Source organism: Monopterus albus, unplaced genomic scaffold, assembly GCF_001952655.1.
Source record: "Monopterus albus unplaced genomic scaffold, M_albus_1.0 scaffold115.1, whole genome shotgun sequence".
Lineage (NCBI taxonomy): Eukaryota > Metazoa > Chordata > Actinopteri > Synbranchiformes > Synbranchidae > Monopterus > Monopterus albus.
The window spans coordinates 525,198-550,019 of NW_018127995.1; the positions used below are offsets into that span (position 1 = coordinate 525,198).

Consider the following 24,822-nt stretch of genomic DNA (forward strand, 5'->3'; position numbering starts at 1 on the left):
CACACACACACGCACAGGCGGCGTGTTGGAGGCGGGCCAGGACATGACATCTATTTTAAATATTTGTCCTGCTCACGGGGAGATGAAGGAAGGTCAATGGGCTCCACACAAACACACACACACTCCTGCAGCTGCCATGGGGTGTTTCACCAGAAATATTCAGGTCAAATTTCTGTAACTTTCAGCTTTCCACTGGGTAAACACAGGATTTCTGTGACTCTGAAGCAACGCAGCTACATTTGCAAGCAGAGTTTTACTTCTCTGAACATTTGTGGGACTCCACCTTGGGCTCTGAAGGGCGTGGGGGCTTGTGGGCGGAGCTGTGTGAAGTGTTGTTTGAGATGCGCCACCAGGAGATGTAAATTTTAACGTTGCTCACAAGAAACAGAATGTATGGCCGTGCTCATTAACATGTTGTACGCTGCCAGAGTCATGTTGTCGCAGGACAAATAAAAGCTCATCCCTGCTCTGATCATTCTGCCACAGTTGGTTACCCTGTGCTCTGTGTTTCCAGTGTGTGAGTTATATGCAGGGACGTTATGTCACACTGGACAAACATCACACCAGGATGCTGGTACCTTAACCCAGCGTAAACAGGCCAAGCCACAGTAAAGGGCCACTTAACGCCAACATGACAGAGCCTCTGTCTAAGAGGCTTCAGTGTCTGAAATGAACTGGCTTTGCAAATTCTGCCTGAGAGGCCAAAAACTCTCCATTCAGTTTCAAGACGCTCCAGTTTTCACTCCCTCCACATTCATTCAGCTAAACCCGTCTGGCTCGACCTTCTCTCTGCCTCTTTATCCTGATCTCATTTCCAGTTTAACAAATGAGCTTGTATTGACGTTCAGTGTTTTTCTCTGTGTGTTCCAGTTATTAACCCATAAACCAGCAGCTCTGTGTTTCCTCCCCTTTAATGATTTCTCTGTATATTTTTCTGCAGACAAAGTGCTCCCAGATTGAAAATGATTCCCCTGTTTGTCTGAATCTCATTAAGATGATGCTTTTCTTCTTGTTCGCCATATTCATCCCTCTGGTTTCTTCTTTTGTTTTAGGACTTTCAGTCAAATAAATTCTCTTCTCTTGCTGGATTTCACTTTCCTCATGCTGTTTTGATGCTAATTTAATTTGTTTGGCTGCAGTTTGACTTCTAAAACAGAGTGTGACGCACACATCCATACAAATGTACACATCCATGTACAAATGTACATACACGCACAAAATCGCAGGTATACATCAAAATAACACACACACAGGTACAGACGCTGCATGGGAGCTGCTTGAGCCTCCCCTCTCCTCTCTCTAACCAGCTGATTTAGTGCTGAGGCACGTACTGGACTGAAAAACAAACGCCTCCAGCAGCAGCAGAGGCGGGCGCAGGAGCGAGAGGTTATGTTTGACATACCACTAACTCTCACAATAAAAATTTTTTAAGGAGACTCGGTTTACAGCAGGCATCCAGTATGGGTGTATAAGGGCTGTTTGTGAGCCTGCGGCAAGTCCAACAGCAGGAGAACAAACGCTCCCCAGTGCAGTAAACCCCACCTGTCTGGTGCTCGTCGCAGGGCAAAACAAACTCTGTAGAAGAATGAAATGCCTCTGTATGATCCTGACCTGGTGAAGAAGTTCAAGAAATACAGAACATGTGGGAGACAAGTGGGAATGATGACGGCTAATTAAAATCTAGCCAGGGCTTGTAAAAACATCACATGACTGATAAGCAGCTTGTTTACTGGACACAGATCAGCTGATCATTCTGACGATATTTTACAAGCTCTTCATTCCTTGAACAGTTTTTCATCTATTGCTTGTTATTCTGATAAGTGTTTATCACACTGTTTGGATAATGTAGTGCATGTGGTTGTTAATACAGGTGAACAGCAACGAGACTAACCTGGACTGGCGGACTGACACCACGGCTCCACCTCTGGCCACTCAGAAACACCAAACCAAGATGGCCGCTCACATTTTTGTATTTTGGCACTTTTGCATAGTAGCAGGAAGTGGTGACATGACAAAGTAGGCCAGACCAGATAAGTCCAGACTGAACAGACAGGCACAGACTAGACTAGAGCAGAACAAGAACCAGATCATACCGGTCCAAACTGGACTCGACCAGACCAAACAAAACCAAGACTAGACTAGAGCAGAACAAGAACCAGATCATACCGGTCCAAACTGGACTCGACCAGACCAAACAAAACCAAGCTAACACAAAACCAGACCAGAGCAGTTTGCAAAACAGACATAAGCTCTGCCATTACACCAACACTCTGCTGGAAACAGAGCTGCACCACACACACAGGCAACAGATCGGTGATGGGTATGAAGCTATAACCTTCCCCTCCCTACCCACAATCCCTCTGGGGACTGCCCTCGCCAGCTGCTGCTGCTGCCTCCATGACTGAGAGCGCAACACACACACACAGTGAAAATTAGAGAGAGACAAAATGAGAGAGGAACATGGGAAGAGAATAGAGAGGGAGAAAGGGAAAGAAAGGATGAAAAGGAGAGAGAGACAGGCAGAATGAATGGGGTGAGAGAGGGCGAACGAGAGCCAAAATCATGGAGGCGTTTCCCGTTTGATTAGAGCAGATTTCTCTGTTGGATTGTAGTGATTACGGAGGGTGACAGAGCCAGGTGACTGAGACATGCCAGCCTTCACACACACACACACCACTGCAGACTTGTTAATGTGAACACAACTGCTTCACATCCAACCTGGGATTTATGACACCAGAAGAAAACATCACAACGCAGCTCGGCAACACGACATGACGCAACACAAACCCAATGCTTTGACAGATCCCGCTTTATTTAGTCTCTTTAGTGTTTTAGGTACATTTTATTCCTCAGGATAAAGGTCTAATTAGTTTTTCATGAATACAATCAGCCTGTTCCAGTGCTGTAACCATTCAGCAACTATTTTCAGACCATAAATATGGTCAAGGAGACGCCTCCTGTACCTCCCAGTATCGACATACTTGGCGAGCTCTACCGATCGCAGCAATTCTGACACAAACAAAGGCTGGAAAGAGGCGCAGCAAAGTCCCAGTCAGGGGTGATAAAACATCAGGTGTTCCAACAGCAGAGAGGTTTTCCAGTCCAGGGTGACGTGATGACATGGCATCAGCTGATTGGTCAGACTCTCAGGCTTGTTTACTCAGTGTTTGAACTGTAGGTTCTGATATCAGTACTCAGACACAGGCATGTATCTATTTAATCATCTCAACATAAATTTAGTCTTAAGGTGTTGGAATAAACCTGCTGAATAGAAACCAGCTGTAGGTTTTCAGTGAGTGAAAACAACTGTTGGAAAGCAAGTAAGTACTTTTACTCAAGTACTGTTCTCAAGTACATTTTTAGGTACTGGTAACATTACTTGAATACCTTCATTTTCATTCTATTTTACACGTCCACATTTCAGAAACAAATACTGTACATTTTACTGCAGTACATTTATCTGGTATTTGTGAGCTATTAGTTACTTTTCAAATGTTTAAAAACACAGAAGCTAATAAATTTACAGCACAAACTTCCCAAAATGCAGTGTAGTCATGTCTCCGTGTTATATTTACGGTAAATGAGGGAAAAATTAGCCAATATTTCACAATATATATTTCACTGTATATTAACTAATTCAAGCCAGCTCCACCTCAAATGCTGCTTATTCATTGATATCTAGCTACTTCTGAGTAACAGAGGAAAAGTACTTTTACTTCTGATACCTGAAGTGCAGTTTGTTTTGCTGACAATACTTCTGAACCTTTGCATAAGTAAGTATCTGAATGCAGGACTAACTCATAAGGGAGGTAGTAGTTTACCAACACTACTAGTGTCACAACATGCCAAAGATGACGCTAATAATACACTGTCCACTACTAGTGTCACAACGTGCCAAAGATGACGCTAATAATACACTGCAAAAAGTCAAAGTGCTTTAAAATGACAATAGACCAAAGTGAAACAACACAATATGATGCTGTTCTCCTCTCTCCCCGTCCCTGCTGACACACACAACTACACAAAAGGCATTTGTTGTTTTGTCTGCCTGGTGGAAACAACATCAGGAACTGGGTGAGGCTTAGCCACTGAACAACAGAGTTTAACTACACAACAAAAAAAGAGGGAAAGCAGATGAGAGTATAAAAGAAGAGGAGAAAGGAAACGACTAAATAAAAGCATCTTGGAGAGAGAAAGGAAAAGGGAAAATGCCCTGTCGCCACTGTGACAGTAAAACCATTAATCCACATGCTCACAACCTTATAATGAAATTACTCTACAGAATCCGCTTTCACTGTGGGTGTGTGGGGGGATGTGTGTGTGAACAGATTAATGTGGCAGGGGCCGAGGAGTCTGTCTATCCTGTATCTGGAGAGGAGGTTTTACATCTTAGCGTTAGCGACCCACACAGATGTGCTTAGAAAAACATGAGGGAAGACACACACAAGTAAAAGTGGGAACACACATCAATAAATATGCAGGTGGTAGCTCTGTGTGCACTGGACACTATGGATTTACACAACATCCTTTTGTCGTTTGCCCATAAATATAAAATTGTTGGTCAGTGCAGCTTTCAGATGGGCTAAAATATCACTGGACTGACCAACATTTACACTTTCAGACTTGCAGAACAGCAAGTGTCTTTGGAGTTAAATAATTCTTAACCTGATGACACACGTGGTTATAATCTAAGCTAAGATAAATCATTAAGGACCATCTGAACACGACACCTGCTCAGTTCGGTCTCTAACCTCTTTCACCCTCTATCCCTTTGTTTGCTTGCTCTGATTCGTCTCTCCTCGTCCCCTCTCCTCCTCTTCCCCTTCCTTTCCTCCCTGGGCCAGTTGAAATTCACTCTGTCTCTCAAGGTTAACTCTCTCTCTCTCTTTTTCACATTGGCACCACGTCGGCCAGGGAGGGGGTCAGAGTTCACAGCGATCCGGCTGCCTCCCTGGTCCTCCCGCCAGACTTCTTGATTGACAGCAATCAGGAGTAACCTCCTCTCCCTCCCCCTTTCCTCTAACCTCCATCCTCCCCCTCCACCTGTCAAGACAAAGCAGCTGATTGTGTGTGTGTACACCATTTCCTCTGTCATTTTTAATTATCCAAATGATATTCAGCTTCCGACGCCCCCACACCTCAAAAATCTCCTATAATCCCCCAGTCCACCCTCCCAGCAGACGCTGTCAGGAGGGCACTGCAGCGCCACCATTAGCATACGAGCGTGTTTGTTTAAAGAACCCGTCCCACCAATAAAATCAAACAATTAGAGATGCAGACAAGCCTCGGCCTATTGCCTGCATAAATAATAACCCTGCTCGTCTTTTTTCCTTCTTTTCACCTTTGCTTTTTTCCTCCTCTGCTCTCTGGACAGTTCGTTTATTGGTTCAGACCTCCTCCCTCTCTCGCTCTCTGTCCATCTCTCTGCAGCTACTCCCACTGCTAATGAACCTGCCGGACCTCACAGGAAGTCAGACGGGGAGTTGTGGGTAATCAGGATGCGAGGCTCGACGCTCACCGCCGTGACCTTTAGTCTCGCCGCCGCCAGGTCATGCCGGGCCTCTGGAGTCATCTCCGCATGCAGGCTGGCGATACCAGCCTGAAACCCACAGCTCGGCATGTGTGTGCCGTAATGTGCTTGCGTTTGAATATGAAGTTCTTAAAAATTCATCTCAAGGCCTGGAGTTCAATGCTAAGACACAGAGGTGAGCAAAATATCTCTGAAATGCTACGACGACACATGGCTGAGTGCATGATGCTCTGAACTAAATGAAGACGTCCTTCTCTGTAGTGCTTTAAATACATTCATTCATATCATACATGCTTTGATATCTTGAATCAAACAAAAATTGATTTTTATTGTTGCCACAGATTGAACATGCTGCTCCCTCTGGTCTCATCAATACTCTGGCAGTGTCTCTGAAGAACCTCTTCAGTGTTCTAGGCCCACTTTACATCATCTAAGTGTCTCATGTCCAGATAAAACCCACACAGGACTTCAGGCACACTGCCTTCCTCTTAGCCACATACTGTATGTGCATCTCAGCTTGCCAGGTCACCAAGCTGACTGCTACCTGGCTTTGCTTTCAGGGTCCAGAGGATGGCGGCAGTTCACCTGAAGCTGTCTGGTAACTGACAAAAACCACCAGAAGAAGAGAACAACTATCCACCAGCACGGACATGAATCAATGACAGAATCATACTTGGGGTGTACGAGTGAAACAAACAAGACAAAGGATCAGATAAACATGACAACAGCTCGGTGTGTTGACACTGCTGGCGATGACATTTCTGGGTAACCTCGGGAGCCATTATTACAGCAGACAGACACTGCGGAGTTTCCACAACACTCTCACTCACATACAGTTCGAGGGAGGAAAGATGACATCCTGTGTGCAGGTAAGAGAGGCAGAGGAATTTAGGGGGGGTAGTTTAATGATGTAAAGTGCCCTGAGACACTTGTTGTGAATCAGCACTACACAAATAAATTGAATTGATTTCATTATTTTATCACAGGTTTTGCTATATTTGACAGAAACCAGCAACACAAAAGCAGCAGATTGTCAGGTCTCAGATGCTGGAGCTCTCCTGAACGCATCCGCTAAAAACTCTTCTAAACAGTCCATTCGATAAACGTAATAATCACTGTGGCAAAGTACTAATGAAGTGAAGGGGTTTCAACTTTCTGCCACTTGATTTCTGGCTGGGAGATGATCCACAGGAAGTCAACATGACAAACTGGTGTGTTGGTCTAGTGTCGTTCGATAACTCCACTGTACTGCTTCTCATCTGTTGGACTTCTTGTCTGTCTCACCTTCAGACATTACGCCCTGTTTATAAACCTCCACAGTAATATTCCCATAATCCACCGGGAGCAGCAGATCTGTCAGTCCTCCGTCCTCTCGTGTCTCCACATCTCATTTTTACCTGCTCGCCGACACTTGTTGGCTGACAGTTTGATTGACGGGCTGACAGGAAACGGTGTCACGTCTGCGCCGCATCCCTGTCGTCTTTAATTTCCCCCTCATTGCCGTGACAACAGGCGAGCACCTTACATCTGTTTTACATGCCGCAGAGTGAAGCGGTTGGTTAACAGCTGTAGGTGAAGGACTCAAACACTCGCTGGACAGTCGGCTGGTTTTTCTTTGTCAAACAAACCGCCGCTGTTCACTCCACAGTAACCGGTCGACTGCAAGAGTTTCAGGTGAGGTCTGCTTACTTTTGATTTAAAGATCACAACTAACACTTTCAGATTGAAGCTGATAACAGGTGACTTGTGGTATGTTGAGATAAATATTTTATCACATCAACTCATTTCTGTTTTTTAAATAAATAATAGATACATGTTGTTACTTTGATACTCATTTTAACCCAAACCCTGATCTCTCTCTTAACCTCTGTGCCCTGTATTTATCATTGTTACCGTCTGGTTCATGTTACGCCTGCTGGGCTGAGGGGGAGGTGGAGCAGGGCCCTACTTGATCACATCCATATTGCCAATAACAGCAGGTAACAGCCATTTAATGGGGCGATAACATGTGAAGCAGGTGGTTTTGTAAGATAAGACAATCACGATGCCTCCTGTTGTAATACAGAACATTTTCCTTTATGAAAGGATGTCTGATCTTCACATTAATCCATATTTACTCCCATAAAAACATCCATCCATTGTCTATACAACTTTTCCAGAAACAAGCGCTGGAGCCAGTCCCACCAGACACCAGGCGACAAGCAGGGTGCACCTGGACAGGTGGCCGGTGTATCACAGGACACTCACACCTACGGGCAGGTTAGAGTCACCAGTCAACCCAACCCGCAAGTCTGTGGAGAAAGCCGGAGCGAACCCACACAGGAAGAACATGCACGCTCCACACAGGAAGGCTCCGCTCAGCTGCCAGGTTTGAACCCAGAGCCTTCTTTCTGTGAGGCGGCAGCACTAACCAGTGTGCCACAGTACTGATAAAACCATATTCACAACAAATCATGACGTTGTCAGGAATATATAAAAGAGGAAAATAGTATCTCAGCATGTGTCCCCCAAGACAGAAGTCTCTGCTTCATCCACACTGGAGTTCCCAAATGCCTGCTCTGTAAATATCGTCCTCACACAAGGCGGGCGTAACTTTCCAAAAACCTGCCCTTACCTACCAAACTATCCTAACTCTTTAAATTGTCTCCATTTTCTCAGATGTCTCAGAGTCTAGAAACGTCCCCACTCTTAATTCCACAGCCTGTCAACCTGTCTCCATGGAGTCCTGCCTCTCTGTCCACATCTTGCTGACTGCCTGTCTGTCCATTTCCATTCTTCTTGTCCTGGGTCCCTCTATTCTTGTTTCCTTGCCTTCCTGCCTCCTTCCTGTGTGTGTTTTAAGGTGCCCCCCCCACCCTGCCGACTCTCACCCTGCCAGGTGCTCTGCCAGGCTGTTCTCAACACAAACACAAAGTCCCTCAAATGTTCTCCTCTTTTCCTACACACCGCACACACACACTGCCTTTTCCTTCATCAATCACTCTCTGTTTGTTCAAACTTTTTGGACACACAGACTTTACTTTATTCCATCCCTCTGTTTAATTAGCGTCCATCTGCCCACTGCCTCTTCATCTTCCAACATCACACACAGTCTTTAAAAACAGCACACATCAATCTGCTCTTTAAAGCCCAGAAACTCCACCGCACTTTTACTTCACCAGCAACAACAAAACTTATCGACCTGCAGAGCAGTTTGTTGATTGTTTGGACCATATCATGCCCTTCTTTCATCCAGAGTCAGGTGAGGACATGGAAATCAGTCCTACAGAGGAATCATCCAGTCTGTTCTCTGCACCTCCATCACTGTCTGGTTTGGCTCAGCAACCCAGGACAGGACTCCAGAGGACAGTCAGGACTGCAGGAAGAACCATTGGTGCCAGCCTGCCCTCCATGGAGGACCTGTACACCTCATGGGTCAGAAGGAGGACAGCGGAGATTTCTGCTGACCCCTCACACCCTGGACACAATCTGTCTGAACTCCTTCCCTCTGGATGGCGCTACAGGTCACTGTACGCCAAGACAACCAGGCACAGGGACAGTTTCTTCCCCGGGGTGTCGCTCTGATCAACACTTAACCCATGACTGTGTAACAGAACGACAACCCTTGGAAATATACTTGTATATGTCTATCTGGACACTACATCTAAACTGTGTGTGTATGTATTTCTATATTTATGAGTACTTTATTTTTATATCCCTAATGCACATTCTTGTTTCCACATTCTTTTTCTTGTGTGTTCTCAGCCTTGTTTACTTGTTGTCTTACAGAAGAGCACTGCACATGCACACTGAGGGCGGCAAGGCCGGAGTCAAACTCCTCATGTGTCTGACACACCTGGCCAGTGAAGCTGGTTCTGATTTTATTTATACTTTCCAAAACCAAAACATCTGTGTAAACCACCAAGGAATGAAAAGAACTGGATGTTTCCAAAACTCTCAAGTACTACTTACTGCAGTAGCAAGCACAGTATTATCATTATATAACATTAGTTTTCAGAATGAACTGGAAATACCACCCAATTATCTTGTGTACATTTTTGTTAAATGTTAGTTTTGTAATTATTATTATTTGTAAACATTTTGTAATTTGAGGTAAACTGCGTTAATTTGGTGAGCCAGAATGAAACACGTTCACAGTATTTTCTCTCTTCATACTGTGTGTTTGCACAGCTCCACCTGGGTTTAAATATTTATTAACAACTAATCTCTTGTAAGCAGTGAGAACTTCCTCTGTGTTATTTTGTTGTTCTAGTTTACCACTGTCCAAGAGCTAAGCAGTTTATTGGAGTGTACAATGTTATTCTTACAAACAGCTCCAGGAATCCAGGCTCAACATATGTAACCTGTGCAACAGCATGCTAACATGCTAACACATTAGTATTCTAACATGGCCAAGATCACAAGATAAGGCCCCAGATTTTTAAATAGTGTCTGAAAGGACCATGATTTGATTAGTGGATAAGAAACTGGATTTAGATTTGATCGTTCAAAACCAACCGGGACCTCATTTGTTGTCCAAACAAATATTTTCTGCCTGATGAAGACAACAACAAGGGCTAAACCAGTCTCCAGGCTTAGAGACTGTGTCCACGTTTTCCCCACCCAGGTCTCTATTGATGACTAATAAAGTTCTTACAAATACAAGCTTCACTCATTTACTCACACACACACACACACACACACACACACACACGCGGCCGCCCACATCTGACAAGAGAGTACACATGGAGCTGTACGTCCTGTTTAATGACTGCTCCCTCTCTCGCTCTTCATTAAGCATTATCAACCTCCCTGGCCTAATCTCTCTGAAATTAGTGTCTGGTCTCTACCACCTAAGTGACTGGCTGGCATTCATTAGCGCTGCGTTTTAGCCAAATCAATCACACCGCGCCCCGTCCGCCACGCTTTCTTAAAATGTCATCCTCAAACTTCTCACAATCAATTAAGTGGAAGATTAATGAGGCCAATTTGCCACCAACACGTCGGCCTTGCTTCTCCACTGAAAAGGCCGCGCGCACAGAAACACACACAATGATGTAGAAACGCACTCGGAATAATATATGTTCACAGAGGTGATGGGCTGACACACAGAGGCATGTACGTACAGAAAAGACAAGAAGGTGCGACAGCAGTTTCTTATAACAAACTGGACTAGAGAGGTCACGGCCTGGTTGTACGGGCCGGTACTGGGGCCATATTTTAATGGACTGTATTGACTGAAATAAAGCTGATCGATTTATTTTCACTCCAGTTGCTCACAGGGATTTGCTGTGTTTTGTTCAGGGCTGCAGAACTGTTTTCACTTATGTCAGCTGCCCTTTGTGGGTGTCGTAAACAGACGCTAGCTGCATTTTACAACAACAGGAGAAGAATGTCTGTGTCAAACTACCTTAAGGTTGAAAATGATGGGAGCTCCACAGCTACATGCAACATCTGCAGTGAAACCATTTCACAGGGTGGAAATATGAAAAGTACTTTAAACACAAACACCACCAAAGATAGGCTATAACAGAGAATATGGTGATGTCTCCCAGGTGAACTTTGGAGGGTGTCAGCAACTGACTGAATTTATCACACAAATATATGGTTTCACCAACTCAGTGTGTCAGTTTTGGAGGGAAGGCACTCACTGACATAATGCACCCCTATCCTTAAGCTGACTCCACCCTGAACCCTAACAACCAGGTCTGAACCCTCGACCGGCCATCAGGAGGTGTGAGGACTGGGTAGCATGTGTCCACACAACAAGACAAATGCACACACCTTCCCTCTTCCAGGTGAAGGGAGGCCCACATTGTTTGTGTCGCTTCCAATCTCACAGCTGCTTCAATCTGCCTGGGGATCTGCCTCACATGGTTGTCATAGCGACTCCCCAGGGTTTATAACAAGGTATTATGGGTTGCCTAGCGTCTCGTGCTGCAGGAACACAACACACTGCTAGCACTCACACACAGGCTTGACACAGTAGCGACGCACGGCGGCTGGACTGCTCTTGCTTGTTCCAGCCCCGTGTTAACACTCACACATGACAGCCTGATGTGCAGAGCAGCGGAAGAAGAGAGCCGGTTGTCACGACAACATGTTTGCTCATTACTGCTGGTGTCTGCAGGATTAAAGTGGGACAGATAAAGAACAAATGCAAGAAACAGGGGACTCGACAGATACAGCCATATGCAGCACTAATGCCCAGCATCCTGCTCCGTTGCTCTTTCTCCACAGTCTTACTTAGAGAGTGAACAGTATCGGGTTGGGAACAGCGCCCTCTACCTGCCAATGTGCTCACACTGGTCTGACTGGTCTCTACTGCTGACTAGGTGAGAAATCCTGCTTGGAAACATTCTGTAAAGGCTGTAAAGGCTTATCCTACCCTTAACCCTAACCCTACTTGCCTAACCCTGACCTCGCCCTAACCTTAAACTATGCTGCCACCCTGAAATTCAGTGATGGCCGAGTCCCCATAATGTGAGCGTGCTAACATGTCCCCATAACGTAAGTAATACAAAGGCACACACTCAGATTAACCGCCTCTATCAGCTGTGGTATCACGTCAGCCTGGTTGTGATGTTAAAAGCTCAGCCGCTGGGCTGGATGTTACACAGATAAGGAGTGGAGCATGTTAGGGATTAAACATCCACACACACACACACACACACAGAGAAACCGTCTCGAGCGAAGAGCGATAACCCCGTCATTATCATACTTTCATAATCCCATTTAATAATTCAGTTTTGCAGCTGGATATTGAGGAAGAACTGAAGCTGGATGTGGAGAGAAATCTGAGGCTGAATTATGAAGAAGTACTGTGCTAATAATGCAAAGGTCCATTATCAAGAATAATTCAGCTTCAGAAAAGCTCAAAGGAATCACGTGAAATTATTCAAATGACAAAATGGTTTAAAATTCTCATTTAGAAGAAAAATGATAGGATTTGGACCTCACACTACAATTTCAAAAGGGTTTTAGGAATTAAGGAGAACAGAAAATACACAGCAATAATAAGTCATTACGATTATGTCTTACTAGCGGCACCATGAGGCCAGGGTACTCATTACACACTAGAAAATGTTTCATGACTGAAAACATTCGAAGACGACAGTGCTGTGCTTTAATCCCTACATGTACCACAAGTGGGGCAACAAATTTTAAATTTGTCCGAAGCGTGGAGACATCAGAAAAGACTAAACGTCTCAGGATCAGACTTGGCTCCACCTTCATCAGTCTTCGCTTCAGCATGCTAACATGCTAATACCTCACACAGTAGTTCAGAGGATGAATCTGCAAGGTCAGTGGAGGATTAAAGTCATAGAAGAGACATTTTCATATGACATTATTATTTTGACTATTTGTCTTGTGAGATATCAGATCACTGTCTCCATCAGGCCTCTACAAAGTGTTCAACTGAAACTACTTGAGACGGGAACATTACTTTGGTCGACCTGTTCTAGGGATGAGGAAAAACTAAAATAAATAAAAAAATAAAAAATAAGGATCTGAATAAACTAAATACTGGAATTATTAAAATAATAATAATACATTAATAAATATTCAAACTGCAATGACCTGTTGAAATACAAAAATGTACATTATAACCAGCACTACTGGGTTCTTGATGTAATTCACCGTGTGGTCCAGCAGAGGGAGTTCTTTAAACTCACTATCAGCTCAACAAGTTGCAAGCTAATAGCATTGTGGATGCAAAGACAAAATGTGGGATAATAGTGAGCAATGTTGTGCTGATCCGACATTAACAGCACCAAAGCATCTCAGAAACAGTGTGTGGCAGTATTTACACTGCGGATGGCAGAATTATCTATACAGATAAAACCAGGGGCGCCGCTAGCAGTTCTGGGCCCTATGAAAAAATTTGAAGTGGGCCCTCTGCCTCACCCAAAGCTAGTCTCTGTGGGCTCCCAGAGTTCGTGGGCCCATAGAATCGTCCTAACTTCCCCCCCCAACGGTGCCCGTGGATAAAACTGCAGAAAAACTGAAAAAAGGAAATTCTAACATGGCCTTGGACAATGAAAAGGGTGGCTTGTTCCCTTCAGGTTGGTGGAGAGTTCCTGCCTCAAGTGGAGGAGTTCAAGTATCTTGGGGTCTTGTTCACAAGTGAGGGAAGGATGGAACAGGAGATTGACAGGCGGATCGGTGCAGCTTCTGCAGTAATGCGGTCGATGTACCGGTCCGTCGTGGTGAAGAAGGAGCTGAGCTGTAAGGCGAAGCTTTCTATTTACTGGTCAATCTACGTTCCGACTCTCACCTATAGTCATGAACTTTGGGTCATGACCGAAAGGGCAAGATCCCGGATACAGGCGGCCGAAATGAGCTTTCTCTGCAGGGTGGCTGGGAGCACCCTTAGAGATAGGGTGAGGAGCTTGGTCACCCAGGAGGAGCTCAGAGTAGAACCGCTGCTCCTCCACATCAAGAGGAGCCAGCTGAGGTAGCTCGGGCATCTGTTTCGGATGCCTCCTGGGCCTTCCTAGGGAGGTGTTCCGGGCATGTCCCACCGGGAGGAGGCCTCGGGGAAGACCCAGGACACGCTGGAGGGACTATGTCTCTCGACTGGCCTATTCTAACATATTTCTAAAATATTATTTATCTAACATCAACTAAATAGCTTCCGTGGCTAATGAAACTTAACTACTCCTGCCATCTTATTGACTATCTTGGCGACGCTACCAGTCACACAAACGTTTGTTCAAACAATAATTGCTGATTGTTGCCAGCTTGCATTTCATTTTGAGTCACCTCTCTGTTATAATTCATATGACTCTGTTTTTTCATTTATTCTGATATGTCACCTTTTTACATTCATTCAGCTTAGGCGCTGCACCTTCCTGTGACAGGAAACACCCTGTGTCACAAGCTTAGGGACTAACAAAACTAGATATGTGAATATCTGAACAACATGAAGGAGGCTTGTACAAGTGTGTGAGTGCACAGTATACTGACTCTGCATCATGTTGAGTGATGCAACAGTGCAACAACAACTGGAAACTGAATGCACTGAAAGATATGCTGGGTAAAGAGAGTGTGTGTGTGTGTGTGTGTGTGTGTGTGTGTGTGTGTGTGTGTGTGTGTGTGTTGTGTGTCCACCTGCACACAAATAAAGTATCTTCAAGCATTTCCAAGCTTATTTCCTACCTGTAAAATGTGGCTTCCCAGGTGAGGTTCGAAGATCTCTGAGGCGACTGCACTGGGACTCCTCCTCCGCTGGGTACCGATAGCTAAACACACACACACGCACACACATACACATACATACACACACATACAAGGAGAGAAAAAGCACAGGACAAGACAAAAGAAGACCGGTGAGACTCAGACACATTGATACGAGCAAAGCTACACACACACGCACACAAATACGTATTCGCACAGACACACGTTTATACAGCCTAGCATGACGAACACACATGGCACAGGACAAGAGGAACCAGTGAGTTCAGCTCTGCAGGACAGTCTGGAACAGTGCGGCTGGATAGCATTGTTAGCTATCCTCATTAAAACCAGTGAGAACTATTAGCTCCATGTAAGGCTGGAACCTGCCGTTAGGTCACATGAGGAGCTAATAATGCTAACAAGCTTCATTTGGTGAGGTACACTAGCAAAGCCAGAGCAACACCGTCTGAGGGGAACTTCTTCTTGTAAGGTTAATGAGGGATTATACATCAAATACATGTTGTTATGAAAACAGATGTGCTTAAATGTAAATTATAGTTTGTTCCAGTTTAACTTTAAAATCATGAAAACATGCGTCTTGAAATTTTAACTACAATTAAGCTTTTAAATCTCTTGTACTACTAGTATAGTAATAAATTCTTTCAGTTTAAAAGGAGAAATGTTTGGATTTTGGGGACCACAGTCATTCACTTTGTTTTTGAGAGTGAGACGAGTGACTGTAGACATAAGGCAAGATGTGACCTTCTCGCTCAAGCCTGCTTTTCTCCACACACCATTTCAATCTAGTTTTTCATCCCAGTGACTCAGACCCAATGTGTCCACAGCAGTGTGAACACACCAGACCAGATCTGGGCCACCTGCATATGTGCTCCTAGACCTGATTCCTCTCTGACCTCTGACTGTGCAGCGCCGCCAGAACATCAGATCAGAATCCATGTGGTCGTTTTAACGTCTCCTACATTCGGCGTCGGCCCCTCACAGACCGGTAACAATAAACATGGAGGAGAGCAATGACAGCGATGGGGTCAGTGGAGAGACCAGGATGTTTTACATGTGGTGGACATTTATGGAGAAGCTTCTTATCAGGCCAAACTGGGAGGAACATATCGTAACCCAGTGGTTTGGGAGGAAATTGGGCCACTTGACCATCGCACACACCACCTGGTTGTTATTCTTGTGTGCACGTGGCCCACATTTCAGTTACATCTGTGTATGTGTGACAGTTTGGGAGCTCGGCGGTGTTCACACCGGAGCCAGGTACATGGCGCTGACACACACGGACGAGAAGCAGGGACACACAAAGGTCAGAACTGAGCGTTAAGGCCTGAGATGTGGACGAAGTCTAAAGCAGCAGCAGCTCCAACTGTACAGGAGGGCTGGCTCACCACACCCCTCTCATGTTGCGATGTCCTGCAAATGTCCACAAAACCAAGTAACTGACTGGGAGATGAAGCTGAGGTAGATGTCCCTCTGGGACAGAAAGGACAGGCAAGTCAAAGTAAAGGAATCTCCCTCTTTCTCTTGCCTTGTGTCTCTCTATCCCTTTATTATTCTTGTCTTTCTATCTGTCACTGTTAATCTCTAGAGAGAAAGACAGAGAGAAGAAAGAGAGGGGGAGAAATGGTTTATAGCTTTCTAAAAATTTTACCCTGAGGGCAAAGCTCTCTCTAAAGAGAAAAGGAGAAAGTACAGCTGCCAGAGAAAGAGAGAGAGAGATGGCTATGTGGAAAATCTGCCCTCAGGTTAAACTGTCTCCCTCTCTCTCGCTCTTTCCCAAAAGAAAACAGAGTGAGAGAAAGAAGACAAAGCCAGAAAATGTGAGAGACAAAGGAAGAAAAGTGGAATTTTAAAAAGGTCCCTTCATCACAAGTGCTCAGACGCATATTGGACATCTACACCATTAAACGCCAAAACTGATCACAAACTCAAAAAGAGGATAAAAGGACATCAAAGCCCCAACGTGCTGTCTTGAGCAGAAGACCATTTGTTCAGTGCACCATCTGTCCCTAAAAGTGTCCAGATCATTAGCAAGTCTAGGCTGATGCAGGCTGCAAGCAATCCTGCCAGTACTGACTGCGGGGCAGTGGACCGTTTATATGGTTCCTGCTTCTGTACCGACAAGTCCACAGCACAACCCACACTCTGAAAAATTCTTTTTATACACAACCATGTTGCCAGGCCAGCCAGAGAAAACATGTCTGTAGCTAATGACTCCACACCTGCTGATTATGCCCGGTGTCAGTGCACTGTGCTAAGGTGTGAGGGTGGTGGCGGTCAGGGTGGACGATGGACACGGAGCACAACTGACTTTCATCACCTGACCTTGCCTTTTTTTTTTGTGTCCGTAGCTAATGACTCCACACCTCCTGATTATGCCCGGTGTCAGTGCACTGTGCTAAGGTGTGAGGGTGGTGGCGGTCAGGGTGGACGATGGACACGGAGCACAACTGACTTTCATCACCTGACCTTGCCTTTTTTTTTATTAACAGTAAGATCCCTAACCGTGCCATGTCAACATATGGCTGAAATAGATCTGTAAATTACTACAGAAGTGATCACCGTTAGCTTGTTGTCCTTTGCCACAATTAGCATCAAAGTTGTTGTTTTTGTCAAACTAAATTAATCGCATTGAAATATGTCGTGCAAAACAGACGACAGAGATGGACACAAGAAGACGTTTTGTGAAGAGTCTTATCAGGGTAATCAAAATGTGTTGCTAAATGTTGTTGAGAACTTTCTTTAAACCACATGTGTCAAACTCAAGGCCCGTGGGCCACATCTGGCCCGTGAGATCATTTTATATATTGTATCTTTAATGGCCCGTCGATATGAAGCCGATAAAATAAACAACAAATATGTAGCACAACAGCTGCCTTACCGAACATACGATACCTGCGTACAAGTTTTATTGGGGCAGAGGAGAAAATCAACCCAGACATTTACTGGGGGAGAGTTTCTGAAGAGCTACATGATGAAAGTGTGTGACGTCTGGTGTCCAGACAAAAAGCAGGTGTTTGTAAATGTAAGGCTTAGCAGAAATACGGTTGCTGATTTTAAGGTCAAGTTTATTTATTTTGGATATTGTATCCTGTCTGTTTCGATTCATATATATGTTCCAAAAACGTTTAGTTTTAGGCTGTTCAATAAGTGTTTATCCTGTTCGGCCCACGACCTAATTTCGGCCCAGGACCTAAAGTGTGCTTTGAGTTTTGGCCCCCTGTGCCATTGAGTGTGACACCCCTGATTTAAACTTTCTTTACTTACCTTAAATAAGAAGCTTACACTAACATTTACTTGGCAACTTTACCTATCAAATAAAATCGTTGGGTTGGGGAGAGCTGTAGCTATAAAACATAAGCTAGGATTAAGGTATAGTTTACAACTTAAACACTTGGGTAGGATCAAGATAAACATCATGTTTGCAGTTTTAAAAAGCAAACAATTACACTCAGGTTGCAACATATGAATGTAGTAATGACAAAATGAACAGTTTACAGCAGATACTGCAGCACTTACTACGTTACCAGGTACTTCACAGAGACATACAACCAAAACATGCCACATACATGTGGAAAGAAACAGTTAAAAAGGATGTTGTAGCATATGCTTCACCAATTACGATCGAGTGTGCTGCCTCCAAAAAGTACCTGAAACGTGTTCACTCAGTCATCCGTTTATAGAAGCACGTCGCTGCCACAATGTTTGAGGGTGCACGAACTACATTTCAAATGCTACTCGGCATTTGAGAGAAGACAGGCACAGATTTATAAGCACAGAAACAGATGTGAGAGCGAGGGCAGACAATACTTCATACTCCCTCACTCTCAAGCGTGATACTGATCTTACAAATCAGTGCCTGCACGCTCTCTGTGGTTTGTGTGCCTTCAGATGTTTTGGCAGGGATGTACTTCCATAGCTGTTGCTCCAGGACCTCATCACCAAAGTGGGAGAACAGTGGAACCCAACACGTCATAAGAGCCGTGACAATGGCCTCATGTTAGGTTACATGTCACGAAGTTCCTGCAGTGATAAAGAGCAACAGTAGCTAATGTCTAAACCATCCAGTCACAGCCTGGTGAGGGTGCTGCATCGGCCCCGTCCAACCTAAGACCTGCTTCAACTGTGTCCACATTTAAAAGCAAAGGGACTTTTTGTCTGTTTAATCAGGCCTGTGATTAGATTCTGTGTTTATGGTCTGTGGGATGATGAGGTTTCTTTTCTTTTGTATTTTTCCTTCTTTGTTCTATCAGCATTTATTAAATTTGATTGCTTTCTTTATGGCAGTCTTTTATTCCTATTACTTACATTTTAACTAGTGGTAAACAGACTGATCAGTTAATCAGGTTGAGGCATTTTCAGGCCAATAAGCTAAACACATCTGCAGCCTTGTCAGTTTGTTCATTTACAGTTTAGTTTTAGGGGAGTGTGGCAAACAAACAACTTCCATGTTTTCTTTTCAAATAATTGAAATAATTAAACTATTTTCATACTTCGTTAGTGTTAAATAAAGCAAATCCGTCTCATTTGTTAATACTGTTGCACTTTATCTGATGCAGAAAAGAAAAAAGAGCAGCATGGTATCAGCATTGAACAGCCAACAGCATCCCCACTGTCTAAAGATCAGCAACGGAAAACCCATGTTGACCACTAATTTAAAAAATAAACACATGTGTAACAAAATGTGTTATTAAACAGGACAACTGTGTCTTGACACAGACAGAAAACACTATATATAAAGACATAAGGACGACGAGAGCAGTGAGACAGGCAGAGACAGAAGCAGTGAGACAGTCTCAGGCAGAGGGGCTTTAAAGCTCACTAAAAAGGGAGATTTTTCTGCCCTGAGGTAATTTTCTCCTCTATACACAACCTCCGTCCTCGTCTCCCTGCAGACCTCATTACACAGAATTTAAACACACACCAACACACACACCCCTCCTGTCATTTTTGGGGGCTAATGTAGCTGAATTAGGCTCAATTAATGATGTAATGAAATGCCCTTGTGAGCGAGCTGTTCAAAAACGGCAGAGGAGAGAAAAGACAAAAGAAGGAGAGGAGGAGGAGGAGGAGGAGCAGCTGCTGACGGAGGAAGGACTGGAAAGCTCAGTCTGATCTCGTGTCTTATTTTATGTTTTATATCTTTAGTTATGCTTGTGGATTCACATGATGCTTTAACTGTAACTAAGAGAAATGAAAAATGGAGCATAATCTAAGATTATTTAAAAACGAATCAAACTGAAAAAAGGATCAAAACATCTGCACAGGGACAGGAAGTAGCAGGGACACACTGAGTTTGGAACAGTATGCTGATGATGATGAAGAGGAGGTGGACAAATATGGAGAGGAGAACAGCAGAACAATGTGAAGAAAGAGGGAGACAAAATGATGAAGAGGAGAAGAAACAGAAACTTTAGAAAGGTTGGAGGTGTAGGAGGAAGTCAGATGAGAAGGAAAAGAGAAGGTGGAAGAAGAGGAGCACAAGAGATGAGGAACTAAAGGAGGGAACAGCGTATAAAGTGAAGGATGAGAAGATGGAGGAGGATTATAAAAGGACATGAGGACAAGGATGAGGAAGAGGAGGTTGAGTATGGCCTGAGTAAGGCAGAAAGGAAAGAGGTGAGTAGAAGGTGAAGAAGAGGAGAAAGAAAAGATGAGAGAAAGGAGATGAAAGTGGAGCTGATGGAGAAAGGTGAAGAAGAGGAGTAATAGGTTAGAGTGTGCTGATGAAAAAGAGGAGGAGGGTGTGTGTGTTTCAGCAAGGCCCTGCAGCAACGCTCAGAGCGTTTAGCTGCCGAGTGTGTGTGTGTGTGTGTGTGTGTGACTTGGGGCTCAGCATCAACGTGTGAACATACACACACACACACACACACACACACAAAATCTCCAGCTCCAACAATATAAAATACAGATTTTCCCTTAAAGTATTTTCACATATACTGAATTAAAAAAAAACAATATAATGGAAAAGAAGAGGAGAAAAAACTGGAGGAAGGAAAATGTTTAAGGAAGAGTAAAGGGAGGAAGCAAGACAGAGGGATGGGGAGATGTGGAGAGAAAATCATTTCAAAATAAAGGAGAAAACTCAAAACAATACATTTAAAAACTAAAGAAGCTTCTCAACATCCTCCTGAACCACATTACAGTATATACGCTGTCATTCTGATTGTCCGCACCGTAAAGCCAATATGTTGATCTGTTCTGTCCACGTGACATCTACTTCCTGTCCGTCCGTCCCTCTGTTGCTCCTCCTGAGGTTTCCTGATCTGATTAGAGGCTGTAAAGGCTCTTGAGGCAAATCTCTGATACTGGGCTATAAAATCTAGAAATTAAATTTGAAAGTATCACAAAGTCCAGAATCACATCACAGGGAAAATGTCGGAAACAGAACAACAAGTGCAAATATTCAGGGCTGTTCATTTGTGTGTATCTTACTGGAACGTCCACTTAACTTTGGTCTCTGAAAGTCAAACATTACAAGTGTTGTTAATTTATTTTCTTGTTTAATATGAATTTGGCGACAACCCAAGGACCAGGGATCCCTCACTAAGTGTGTGTATGTGTAGGTGTAGAGCGGCTGAAGGCTGGTTTAAATAAGTAAATGACAACCTGCAGACCAACGGCCACATCCTGGGAAGGCATGCGTGTGTGTGTGTGTGTGTGTGTCTGTACTGTTACACAAATTGCCAATTCAATTAGCGGCAGGTGTAAGAACACTGGAGAGAGTGAGAGCAGCCATTTTGGCAGAATGTCAGAGCCAATTTATCAAGACCTAACAAAGGCCTTCAGGGATGGAGAGTGAGAAGGAAGGAGGAAGACTGAAGGGAAAGTGGGAGAGGAGAGGGACACTGAGGGAAAGACATCGGGCGGTTAATACAAGGAAGAAGAGAACGATGGAAGGAAAGAGAGGAGACAGTGAAAGAAAGAGTGCAGGAGACCACAGAGATAAAGCAACAGTGAAACTAAAGGCATCTTGTGGAGGTTTTGGCCACGCTGGCTCTGTGGAGCACGTCCTGGTTTTGTTTCTATTCCACATGAATGCATTACCACGCACATGCACGTAGACGGCATAATACACAGTGTTTTGACGTTTTTACGTCGCCCCCCCCCCCCCCCCCCCCCCCCAAGGCACGCATGGTGATGTCCTGTGGCGAGAGGCCGTGTTGACTGACCACATAATGGGGAACGGGATGCCCACGGGAAGAAGACTTGTTTGCCATCACTGATTTTCACGCTCACATTTGGGCCACAGTTAAAACCCAGTAGGTCAGGCCGTGCTTTTTGTGTGTTCAACGGTGTTTTCTAACTACCCATACTGACTGGTGGTAGAAACTGGCACTAACATAGAATTTGTTAGCAACACGGCTAACAAAACAAAGGAAACCTGCAGTCTGGAGATGTGAATGATCCCACACACCTGTGTGTGCCACCTCCCCCCAGTGCAGCCCCTTGCCTTGGGTTTGCATTTCAACACACTCAGTGTGAACACACACACTAACTCAGTTACTCCAGGCTGTTTAAAAAATCATCGGCAGTGGAGACATTTGTTTTAATTAGTATCTTTTGAAAGGCGTCTTTCAGCCACTTTAACATTGCATGAGCGGTTCTGCTTAATAATCCATGTTCTCTCTTTTTTTCCATCATCAAATTTTAACCATCTGACTCTAACAAGTTCTCACATATCAAACCTCTAATTGTGGCTCTTCAGAAGAAAAAAAAGAGTATTTAAGAATATTTAATCACCTGTTCAGCTATTTGGATTTGCTTTAAAGTGAGACTGTGGCAACTGCAAGATAATGGTATGTTCCTCTGTGACATACTAAAATTAAACATAGTGTTTAACAATATAAAATGCACAAGAGTCGCCCCCATAAACTACTGAGGATTACACTTTAACAGGTTCAGTAAACAAAGGTGGTCATCTTCTTGTATTTACAGATTCAGGTTGTTGTGGATTTACTTTCCCAGGGACATTCAGCTAACGTGCTAGCTCATTTGCAAATGCATGCTGTTGTTGTGACGTTAGCTATAGCAACTGGAAGTTGCTGCAAGAGGACAACTGTTGAGTCTGTGGCTGGTTAGCCACGGCCCGCGCCCCAGTCGCTAGTATTGTCAGCGTCGTGATGTGTGCATAAATTCTGCGGGGATGGTTACACAATTTCAACTGAAGAGAGTTATGGATTTGTTTAGGTGCTGATCAGAATCTTGGATTAGACCTAAAAGAAATGTCCAAACAAACCATCAGTCCTTCTGTCCTCAGCTGTCTTATTGCAAATACAGTAAAAACTCTGTCACACAAATACTGTACATACCAACTTTAACAAATGCCTAAAGACTTACACGTGTTCATTTACCCTTATGTTCTGTGTTTCATTAATATCTTTACACATGCCTACCTGCATCACATCTAAGAAGAAAGGCCTCTGGTACTGCTCAGATATTAAATGGCACAGTGCAGAAAGTGGCAGAGGGAACGTGCCGCTCTCTGGGTTACATGTGACAAAGTTTACAGCTCGTCACATAAATGAGAGCCAGTCAGCCTAAAGGAGACGCTTTCCTTCTGAAATGAGATGTTTGGGCCGATTAACTCGGCAGAGTCGCTCCACTAAACCTGTATCATTTCAGTGTTTAAACTCCTGCAGCAGTACTTTTACTGCTGAGCACTGGGGTGTTTCACTGCGTAACCACCTGCAGCCTGAGGACACGAGGCGGCTCCTTAAATACACATGTCCAGGTGTTTCTCTATGATAATAACAGTATAGTATATATTGGTATCTGCCAGTCCTTACTTACTTTTTACAAACTAAATGTTTCACTTTTTCCTTTGTCTGTTCCTGTTGTCAGTGGTGGTAAGTAACTAAGTACATTTACTCAAGTGCTATATTTAAGTACAAACTTGAGGTACTTATAATTGAGTATTTTGATTCCATGCTACTTTGTACTTCTACTTCGCTATACTGCAGAGGAAATGTACTTCATAGCTTTAGTTACCTCACCAAACATTTTACATACAAAGTAGTGATACTGGGATGACTTGGCAACACCTGGTGGATTTTCTAGAACAGAGTTCAGAGATACTACATTCCTGCCCCAACAACCCTGCTGCAGCAGACAAGACAATCACAGAACCAGAAGTACCAGAACCTGACCTCACGAACAACCTCCCCATAGAATGACGTCTGCCCAGTGTGCTGTCTAACAGGAATCACCCAGAAGGGAGTGGGACCAGATCTGAAGACTGATGATCGTAATATTTCAGAATCAGCTTGATTGGCCAGGTGTGATAGACACACGAGGAATTTGACTCAGGTACATGGGCTCTCACTGTGCAAACAGTAAACCAGCATAAGGCTGTGTAATATAACAAAATAAGCAGTATTTACAGCAACAAACAGGGCAAACAATGCAGAATAAGAAGTATAAACAGACAGTAAACAATGCAGACAAACAAAGGAATGTGACAGCCTTGGTGAAGAAACTGTCCCTGTGCCTGGTTGTCTTGGTGCACAGTGACCTGTAACGCCGTCCAGAGGGGAGGAGTTCAAACAGATTGTGTTCAGGGTGTGAAGGGTCAGCAGTGATCCTCTCCGCCCTCCTTTTGACCCGTGAGGTGTACAGGTCCACCATGGAGGGCAGGCTCACACCAATGACCTTTTCTACAGTCCTGACTGTCCGCTGAAGTCTGTACTTGTCCTGTTTGGTTGCTGAGCCAAACCAGACAGTGATGGAGGTGCAGAGAACAGACTGGATGATTCCAGGCTTCTCCACACAGACAAGGGGTCATTGGCTGAAACCTGGGCTTTCAGGTTTTCAGAGTAGCTCCTCTGTGCTGCTCTGATCTCCCTTGTCAGTGTGTTCCTTGCCTGGATTGTACAGAGTCCTGTCCCCACTTTGTAAGCCTCCTCTTTGGCACGATGGAAGCTGCTTGAGTCTGGCTGTAAACCAGGGCTTGTTGTTGTTGTATGTGCAGAAGGACTTTTTGGGCACACACACATCCTCACAGAAACTGATATAAGAGTCACTGTCAGTGAGTTCATCCAGGTCTGTAGCTGCAGACTCAAATACACTCCAGTCTGTGCAGTCAAAGCAGGTCTGTAGCTCTGACTTAGCCTCTT

At 44.3% G+C, this 24,822-nt stretch overlaps 1 protein-coding gene across 6 annotated transcripts in view; it reads right to left on the reverse strand.

Annotated features, from left to right (window-relative positions):
* Nucleotides 1-24,822, reverse strand: part of npas3 (neuronal PAS domain protein 3) — a 276,234-nt gene that overhangs the window by 100,000 nt on the left and 151,412 nt on the right. For all 6 annotated transcript variants that reach the window (XM_020611538.1, XM_020611534.1, XM_020611535.1 and 3 more), the window contains one exon: nucleotides 14,672-14,754. In XM_020611538.1, the coding sequence (XP_020467194.1) occupies nucleotides 14,672-14,754 (83 nt within the window). The remainder of the gene's footprint in view (nucleotides 1-14,671; nucleotides 14,755-24,822) is intronic.